At 43.5% G+C, this 9,802-nt stretch overlaps 1 protein-coding gene across 1 annotated transcript; it reads left to right on the top strand.

Moving 5' to 3' along the window:
- Positions 1-8,055: 8,055 nt before the first annotated feature.
- On the top strand, positions 8,056-8,631 carry FERD3L (Fer3 like bHLH transcription factor). The gene has a single exon (XM_085312421.1). It carries the CDS (start codon positions 8,056-8,058, stop codon positions 8,629-8,631), a length of 576 nt encoding a protein of 191 aa, XP_085168547.1.
- Positions 8,632-9,802: the final 1,171 nt, after the last annotated feature.

Below are 9,802 nucleotides of genomic sequence, written 5' to 3'. Positions count from 1 at the left end.
AGGTAGGGGAAAATATATTGTTTTCCTAATCTTTTGAAGATCTAATATTCTATGATTCTGTGATGTGCAGCACGAACTTGAAAATCTGGCAAGATATATTTTTGAGAGGGATGTATTTTTAGATACCCCTTTGAAAACCTACCCTGATATAGAAAACTATAAATTGTAAATTAAAACTAAATATTATAGTTTGCTTATACACTTATACTAGCCAAATTCCTTAAAGGTTCTRCCAATGCTTGACCTTAGCAGTGAGCTAAATAAAGTTATGGGAGCTCTGCACTGTTGTACTACAGCAAGGCCTGGGGACTCACAGCACTAACTGCAAAGGGAAACGGATGATACTGTTAGAGAGAATGTAAAACATGACAAACTGGGAGAAGTGGGAATTTGAGGGAAAGACAGATGAAATTATGGAAGTTTATGGGACATGAAACCCAGGAAGGCGAGACTAAAACATGTTCYACAGGGAATCTGGGTCTAAGATAAAAAGCCTAAGAAGTGGAGGCTGAAGCAAGAGTGGTTTAGGAGAGAAGCAGTGGGAGAGTGAATCATAACTGGAAATGACACAGAACATTGATAAGGAGAGACTGGAGATGTTAAAGCAGATTGATTCTARTTTTTCAGAAAGAAGAATTTCTAACTAAGTTTCATTCCCTTTGTAGCTCAAAAGTCATTGCTGACAGTAAATAGCTATGAAATTTCCTGACAAAGTATACTATCTTCCCTCCAGATTTCATGAGAAGATAATGGTCCTTTTCATAGGCCTAAAGGYAGCAAGTAGCCTGCCAGACTCAGAGATTTCAGCCTTGCCACAGATGATTAAAAAAAAAATTTTTTTTAATTAAAAAAAGGAATTACAATGAAATTGGTATGCATTAAAAAAATAATAATAATAAATAAAAGTTCGCCTGCAAAATCAAACTCCTGAAGTTAGCGAGTAATTAACCTCCATTTTGTTAAAACAGACACATTCCAGATATATATTAATAAATTGCCTGATTAAATATCTTACGTATAGTACGTATAAAAATTTTATTCTACTGATGGAAGGGTCAAATGCTTGCAGATGAATAGTTTAATGAGATCTCCATGAGGTAAAGGGGCTGTATAAYGTAAGTGCTTAGAAAAGATAAATCCTATGTAACTCAGATTGGAATTTTCTTATCAATCTTTACTTCTTATTTCTATATCACTCTGTTTCTGTTTCCCGTCTGCTCTGTTTCCCATCTGCAAATGGATACAATGCTAATTTCATCCACATCTATCAAGCTCTCTGATATGGTAGTTGATRAGGCATGAGAAATATCTTAGAAACACTTAGAAATTACTATTCCTATCTTTAAATCATGGTTTAAAAAATGCATAGAAATGAAAGTCAAATACTGAACAACAAGAAGGAAAGAAATTGCAACTCCTAACATCCTCTAATCTGCTCAGAGAATGAAATGGAAATTCAGTGGGAAAGATACTAGGTGATTTTGTAGTTAGAGACTATTGTAATGATTACACACAAAGCCACAAACTGTTAAGAGGTTATTCAAGACCAGCAATGAAAGAAATTCCACACCCTCAGGGTAATATCAAGCCTAGAGGTTAGGAAGGCAGTGGGTGGCTCAGGGACTTGGCAAAGGGGACCCRTTATTTAGACATGAGTTTCTGTGTAGATCTCCTGCAGGAGATACACCTGTGACCTATAAAAAATGAGCTGGTAGTCTCTGTCCAAATTCTAAAAATCAAAACCAAAAAAGGGGTTTATCCTACCTGGCAAAGGTACTGTAAGTATCAGAAGAAAGCCTATAAGACAAAATGACTCATTCAACCATAGCTGATCCCCAAAAATGAAAGTGGAGTCTACATATAGGRTTTTGGGAATGAATCTTGGTCCACCATCATGCATGATACATCTATTCTGTTGATATAGAAACAAAATCTTTCAGTAACTATAACTTTCAGTTTGACATTTTGTACATTTTATAAATTGTGAGAAGTGGAAGAGGAAAAAGCATTAAGAAATGGCTCTAACATCCACTTTCAKAATAATAAAATTAATGAATTGCAATAATACTTTGGAAAAAAAAYCAAGATTCTTAAGTAAACAATCCATGTTTTTATTGCATTCCATTTTCCACAAACAATATTTATACAGCAAAATCAAGATGAAAGGAGCCATGTTTAAATAACATTACATTTTTCACACACACTGATAAAAAGCCAGGAAATTCAAAGTTAAGATTGACATTCTAACCTTAATACATGTCTTGTCCTCAATCCCTCCCACCCTCAAGGTTWTGATTAAGGAATAAAGTGTCATTCATAAAATTTTGAAAACATGATGAATCACATCATGCCCTAACCACAGCTATTCCCTTCATTTGTCTATGATTTATCCCAAACTTTACTTTCAAAACTTATCCTTCGCCATCTGGTCCCATATGAGGAAATGTCAACAATTACCTCTTTAAACTCCTCAAATGGTGTGTAATACAACTGTAAATAGAAATGAATTTCAATTTACTGGCAATAYGTACCTAGTTTTATTAGGTTTTGCCCGAATTACTGAGTTTTACTAATGATTTCCTGTGCCAGGGAACAATGATGTTACTGAATGTCACATTTTTTCAGAAAAATCCAAGTCCTGAAGCCTGATCTTTATAAGCAGATTCCTAAATTCAAATTGGAGTAGTACTAAAGACAGACTGTGCTATGGTGATGCATTCAGGTAGTCAGATACAGGATAAGTGCCTAAAATTACTCCTGGGACCAGACTGTGATGCTCTAGTTTCACTATGTGCACTCTAATTTTAGGGCAGCACTGGTACCTAGGCTTGGCAGCTAATAGTTCTCTTATCTTGTGAGCAGAGGGTACTCACATCATCAACATAAGGAATAAAGTTAATTCTTATACCGCCTATGAGGGTAAGATTTTTGTGGAAAAAAAAWTGTTGCAGAGAATTCTTACAGACTGAAATTCTAGTTACTACCCACAAATAAATCCAGTCCCCTCTGCCCATAATCTCTAGAGGTATATCTTACTGGATTTTTATTTAGTGCTCTTATTCACAGATTCTTTATTCTAGGGCCAGGATTCATTCCCTCTGACTGAAATCTGAGTTAAAGCCCAGTCTCCCTAAGCTCCTAGCACAGTCCATAAGGGGAGACAGACTTTTAGCTAATCGAGTCTGTCGCAGGTGTTCACATCTCTAAGGAATCAGAGTGTCTCCAGGAAAATTTGATATTTGAATAAGAGCCAGAAGTTATATAATATGACCCCATTTGCAGTATTAATTTTATTGATCTTCACTGAGGCAGTCAACTAGCTCTTTCAGCATGTAAGATTTGCAGAAACCAAAGCTAGATAATCTTATCTTCCTCTCCATATGCTTCATATATCAAAGTATATATGAACCTAGCTGGTCCAGCCACCAAGACCCTGCTTCCTCTSTTCTACTTTAGCTTGAACTTTTAATTTAGCTATCTCTTTCTCTCTGGTTTCTTTGAAAATGACTCAGAACAGTGCTGACCAATCCACCTATACTTTTTGTTTGGCCTCCTTCACTCTCAAAATTGACTCAGACAGAAATTCCTGAAGTTTAAATTCTATCATCGCAGTGTTGCCTGTCTGTGTAATCTGCCRATGTATTGAGACTTCAGAGTTCTCCTTTATCCTTCCAGGATACCTAATTCAATCATATTTTATTCTGCTTTTGTATGCATGCTGCCATGTTCTTCYAGTATCAAAACAATCAAACTTTATCTAACTTTGTTTAAATCCTTTATTTTGTATTAAGGATAAGGTTGTTGAGTCAGTATGACATTACAAAGAAATATAGCGTACAACAGAAAATGTTAATGAAGGGTGTGCATGTCCTTAAGAGAAGCACTAGATGCAGGACTAAGTGACTGGTCTTTTGTATTAGTTCTTCAGTTACTCATTGAGTTGCTTCCTCTGCATCATTAATTGAGTATCAAGCTAAGACATTTTCCAAACTCTATCCAATTCCTTGCAAACTCTCCCTGTCTCCCTATCGCTCCCTATCTGGTCAGTCTGTCAGTAATGTTAGCTCAACAGGGCAGGAATTGTCCTCTCTTCTGGGGTAATGASGCCCTGACCCGTGAGCAGTACTATAACTTTAAAGATTAGCAGCAAGATCAGACWGCTGCAATGTCAGTAAATTGGAATAGACAAAAGTGGAAGTTATATTAGCCCTGTTAGACCCTGTAAATATTTCTATTATTCAGGCCCATTTTGAGAATGAAATCATCTCTCTGGTATTAAAGGATCAACTAAAGGAGAATAGATTTTTCCTGTGTTCGAGTTTACAAGAAGAGTGCATAAACATTTTTTTTTCAGCTACAGATCCAGGTTTTTGTGGCTTCTAGATTAGACTTACCAGCTTTCAGCTAGTTGATTCATGTTTAACAGACAGTGCCCCCTTATATCAGCATCCTGGGATTGGCACTGACTTCCAGCGAATATTCCAGTACAGTACAGGTTTAGGTTGTTAAAATCAATGATGTCTCAACGAGTGTGTTATGTCATCTGAATGGCTGTCTTCTCACAAGATTGGCATAGGGACTCAGCAGCCACGCTTAAAATGGCATAAAGTTGTTTCCACAGGCATACACTGAATTAAAAAATATTTTCCCCTCATTTCTGCTGGCCCAAAGGACACTGGACTTTTTAATGAAAAATTCCATTAAAATGCATTTATTTCTAAATTGTTAATAAGTGAGGCATGATTAGGGATGGGCAGAAGGATATATATGATTCTCTGATAGGGCTAGTGTATCATAAAAGCTACTGTGTTTTGAGTTTTAATCTCAGATACTACACAAGTGTCTGAAACCATATCATAGATATTGCTGAAGAAAAAAAAGTACACAGATAGCTGCAGAATGGCTTGAAGATGTAACCATCAATCTCTATTCTATATCTATAAGCATTTCGTGAGTGAAAAAAAAAAAAAAAAAAAAAAAACTTTGTGACACACTGGGGAAATGCAGAAGTAGGATGGGAGGTGCATGAAGCAATCCTAGAGCAAATTGTCTGTATGCTTGGTTAAAACCAAGCTAGAACACATATCTGAGCACCTAATCTGGGCTAGGAAGATTTCAGAGTGTAAAGCTGTCTCTCACGAAAATATATCCTGTTTCCCCACATCACTGCACTGTCTATGCAATGAAAACTTGTATCCTACAGTGTGGATATTCATTATGCACTTCCTCACCTCCACTTTCTTCAATGTGTTAAAAATGGGCAAATATGAAATATTCAAAAAAAGTTCAAAAAGAATCTCAAATCACAGTCCATTGAGATTATTATACACATTTTAAAACTATTAAGAAGAAAACCATTTTTTTTCCAAAAAATAGCTTATGAGGAAACAATAAGAAACAAAGCAGCAAGAAAAAAAATAAAAAGGTAATTTGACACAAGGATTCACCATGGCTAAAAGCCTTCATTTTCTACTAGGACCTACCAGTAGCTCAGTCCTGGCTCAARTGCTTCCTTTAAGGACAGGCACACCCTGCACAAATCTCTTCAACAAAAAAGATTTCATTGTAATGCCACACTGCTCAAAGACCTTATCCATTTATGTTCTTGCAATTTAAAGCACTTCTGGTTCTTCTGCAGAAACCTGAAGCTATAGAAATGYGCTTCTTCCTGAAGAGACCAGCTCTACCCTTCTCTAAAAAGCAGTTTCCTGCATGACCAGAAATTCGGGTAGAGATTTCACATTTTCTCTTTCTTTTGTTTCTGTTCTGAGATGTTTCCTAGGTAGCTTTGCACTGTCTGATCGCCCACTTCTACTGGCATATGCCCTTAAATTATATCTCCATATATTTAAATGGAATGCCTGTCATATTAGAGGAGCTGAAATAACTTACGTTCCTTTGCAGATCCATTGTTTAGCGATCCTTTTTTATTTTTCCTCACGATGTTTTCTTGTATAACACTCCATATTTGGAGTTCTTCAACTCACTGTTTTGGATGCTCTATAGTTACCRCCTTCCTTAACTGATGTATTACACCTCCTTTTTGCTTTACCAGTTCATTCGCCAGGTGTTCTGATGAAGCATACGCATAATAAATAAGCACATCTCTGACCTCCTCTCTCCCTATTTGCTAAGAAATCTCACCGCGTTAGTAAGAATAAAAGCAGCTCTTTGCTATTTTGTTTCTTTATGTAGTACTAGGCATGCCATTAAGTCGCTGAAGCAGGCGCAGAGCCGCTGATCATCGCTTGCAGCAGCAGTAATGATACTGGTGGTGCGGCGGGAGGAGGAGAGGTTCGTCGTCGCTCTGGAGCCCACGGGCAGGAGAAAGGTAGCTGGGAAAGGGGCAGGAGAAAGGTAGCTGGGAAAGGGGCAGGCGTCCGCTGCGCGGGCGGCGGCGGCGGCGGGGCCGGGGCCGCGCACCTGCGCGCCGGGCGGCGCGGCGCGGAGCTGTCCAATGTAGCTGCCGCCCCGCACCCTCCGGACGGGCCCCGGGGTGGGCTCCGCGTCGCCCCCGCCGACCCGCGTCGCCGGCGGCTGCCTCTTCCCTTCACAGCACACGGTTGCTGCGGGTGGAAAAGCAGAGGGAGCAGGACGGCAGCCGAGAGGCAAGTCTTTCCAGCTGCATCTCTTCCCGCAAAGGGAACCGCTGGTTTGCTCGCTCTCTTGGAAATGACTGCAGATCTTGGTCCATGATCAGAAATATCTGCAGTCCTGTAGATAAGTGGGGAGGAATTTCGCGGATCTGGGTCCTTCGGCCACCCCTACCGGTCTCCTTTGATCTKACGGGCTTTGAAATCGCCTTAGAAATTAAAGACTAATTATCCCCAAAGCGGGAGTGGTAACAACGCATAACAAAGACGAAGATTAGGGTTTAAGAGGCAGTGCAAGAGTAATGGCCAGCCACTCGTAAAAGCACGGTACGTACGAATCGTGTGCCAAAGGAAATCGATCCAATTCAACTTGGGTGTGTCTAACACTGCAACGGATTGTGAGGACCAGCCTGTTTATTTAAAGATAGTCTGTGATGTGGGAGGGTGAAGACACAACCCCTAACCTCTTCCAACCTCCCAAGACAAAATCAAAACAATCCCCTACCTCTATCCCCAAGGAAATCTTGATCAAAGAAAAGTATTCAGCGGAGTAGGGTGTACGGGTGTATATACGTGTTTATATGCATTTCACGGTMTTTTGCGCTGTATATACGGCATTATCAATGTATGCAGCCAGATGATTCCTATGCGTACCACCGGTTATCAGGACGGACTAAAGGTATGGGTAAGACTGGCCGCTCTCCTGAGTAGCACAAGCTTCTTCTCGTCTCATGGGTAAAACGAAGGAGTTTCAAAGCAAGTGTTTTGAAACTGCCTGAACGAAAACGAGCTTTACGAAGTAGCCTTTTACTGCCACGCTGGAAAGATGTTTGAACTCTAGCTGAAGGGGATTTAGGGGGGAATAGAGAGGCGATTCCAACAGTTACTACCGGGAATGCAATACTGGGTCTCCTACAATGCTTACTTAGGCTAATGGAGGTCCTGTCATTCAGTTCCCATTGCGCTGGGATACAGGGTAAACATTCCCCGGTGACCCTCTGCATGCAGGTCCCCTCTTCAGGACATCATTAAAAGCATACATGCACTTGCCTGACATCAATTGTCAGGCTCGCTCTCAGGGTTCAGAGATCCCGACAGAAAGTAGGAAAACAAGCCCAGTGGAGACCCGGCTCTGCTGCTGCGGGCTTTACAGAGGCTGAAAATCGTTTGGTTGCGGGTGCGTAAGAAGAGACAAAAGTGCTCAGCAGGTAAGAGCGGAGGGTTTTTGCCAAGAAGGAACTGTCCTTGATCGCTGTGACAGGATTGACTCGCTGGGGACTCCTCTCTCGGGAGCATCCACGCGTCCCCGAGGGGGCTGCCTGTCTCTTCTCATCAGCATCACGGAGAGAAATTTTACGGCCGCTCTTTCTAGTCCTGCTAATCCTGTTATTCGTGGGGTTATAAATATTAACGCCGCTGGGGATGGGGATGGGGGACCAGATTAAGCCCTCGCTGAAGTAAGATGTCAGCCAGCCTCTTCCCAGCCCATCAGCGCCCCGGGCTCCTGAATGAGCTGCACGGCAGAGCCCAGCAAATGCCGTACCCGGAGGGGCTGCTGGGCGCCTCGGTGCTGGACTTCGTGGCYGACCTCTCCCTGGGCGCCACCGAGGGCCCCTCCCGAGCCGGGCCAAGCCTAGGACTCTACGAGTTCCCCCCCGGGTCTCCTTTCGGGGACAAAGCCCTGTCCCTCCGGGAGGGAATGGCCAGGGGGCTGCCCCTGGCTACCTTCGGGGAAGGAGATCCCGAAGACGACGAAGAGGAAGAGGAGGAGGAGGAGGAGAGGATGCGGGGCGCTTCCCTTTTGGACCGGCCTAAGAGAAAGCGAGTTATCACCTACGCCCAGCGCCAGGCTGCCAACATACGGGAGAGGAAGAGGATGTTTAACCTCAACGAGGCGTTTGACCAGCTGAGGAAGAAGGTCCCCACCTTCGCCTACGAGAAGAGGCTCTCCCGGATAGAGACATTACGCCTGGCCATCGTGTACATCTCCTTCATGACCGAACTCTTGGACGGCTGCAACAGGCAGGAGGGGAGCTAGGGAGCGCGGCGCCCGGGCGCGCAGCGGGGCAGGGCCCGGGCGCGCAGCGGGCAGCCGGGGCGGGGGCCCCGGGCGCTGCCGGCCGGGCGCCCCTTCCCCTGAGCACGCAGGGGGAGGCACCTTGCTTGGTTTCCTATACCACAGCGAGGAGCAGGTAGCTGTGGGCTGCAAAACGAGGAGCTCTGGGGAAGTGTGCGGTTCGGGGAGGGGGAGGGAGAAGGGGGGGGAAAAGGTCTAGTATGTGTAGATTTTTAATATATATACAATAATTTTTGTAATGGGAAGAAAGAAAAAATATCTTGRGCTGGGGGGTCTTTTGGTTGTTGTTGCTTCGCTTGCTTGCTTTAAAATTCTGCAGCTCGCTGTCTTCGAGGAGTCGGACGGGGCAGAAGAGATGGTCCCATTTGTGGAGTGGCTTTCGAGTGGATTCAATTGCCCGCTTAGCCGCCTTCCAGGGACTAGAAAAAGCTCTGCGTGTGCATTTTAGCCTAGTGCTTTTTGTTGTTGGTTTTCTTTTTAAATAAACAACTCCATTTTCTTTGAAATCCGGCCTGACAAGTCCATGCCGTGTATCACAGGGCGAGTGAAGTGGAACATCTGGACGGAACAATTTGTTGTCAGGATTTTCTTGTAGGAACCAGCTTTGTCCTTGCTTTTGAGCGTTCAGTGCTATTACTAGTACAGAGCAGAAGCGCTGGAGAAGGAGGGCCGTGTGGGATGGCAGGGGAAAGACCAGCAGCATGCCAAGCCACGCCGAAAAGTCCCTGGAGGAGCGGGGAGGTGGAAGCGACAGGAGCCTGCGTGGGAAGAGATCTGGGCCCCTTGTGCGAAATCAAACTCGGAGGCTTGTGGGCTTCGATTTTGAGTGGGTCGGGCAGAGCCATTCTCTCCTTCTGGACATTTCCCCCCTTAAGCCCCATCACGTTTCATTGCTGCAAGGAGAAAATAATATCAAAATGCCGGAGAAGGAGGGATGGAGGGGGAAAGCCCCGCCCGGTCGTACCCTGGGGACGGAGATCCCTAGCGGGCTCCGCCTGGGCGGACGGAGCGCAGGCCCGGGGTGGGTCATTATTTTGATATAGGGTATACACCAAATACACTAAWCATCGATCACTTTACTAATGCCTCGCAGGCCGGTTGTTAGCAGGGGGCAAGCGTGGCAGCGAGGGGG

This window comes from Rhea americana, unplaced genomic scaffold (assembly GCF_003343005.1).
Source record: "Rhea americana isolate MKP2758 unplaced genomic scaffold, rheAme1 scaffold_363, whole genome shotgun sequence".
NCBI lineage: Eukaryota > Metazoa > Chordata > Aves > Rheiformes > Rheidae > Rhea > Rhea americana.
This window is presented reverse-complemented; position numbering and strand designations above follow the sequence as displayed.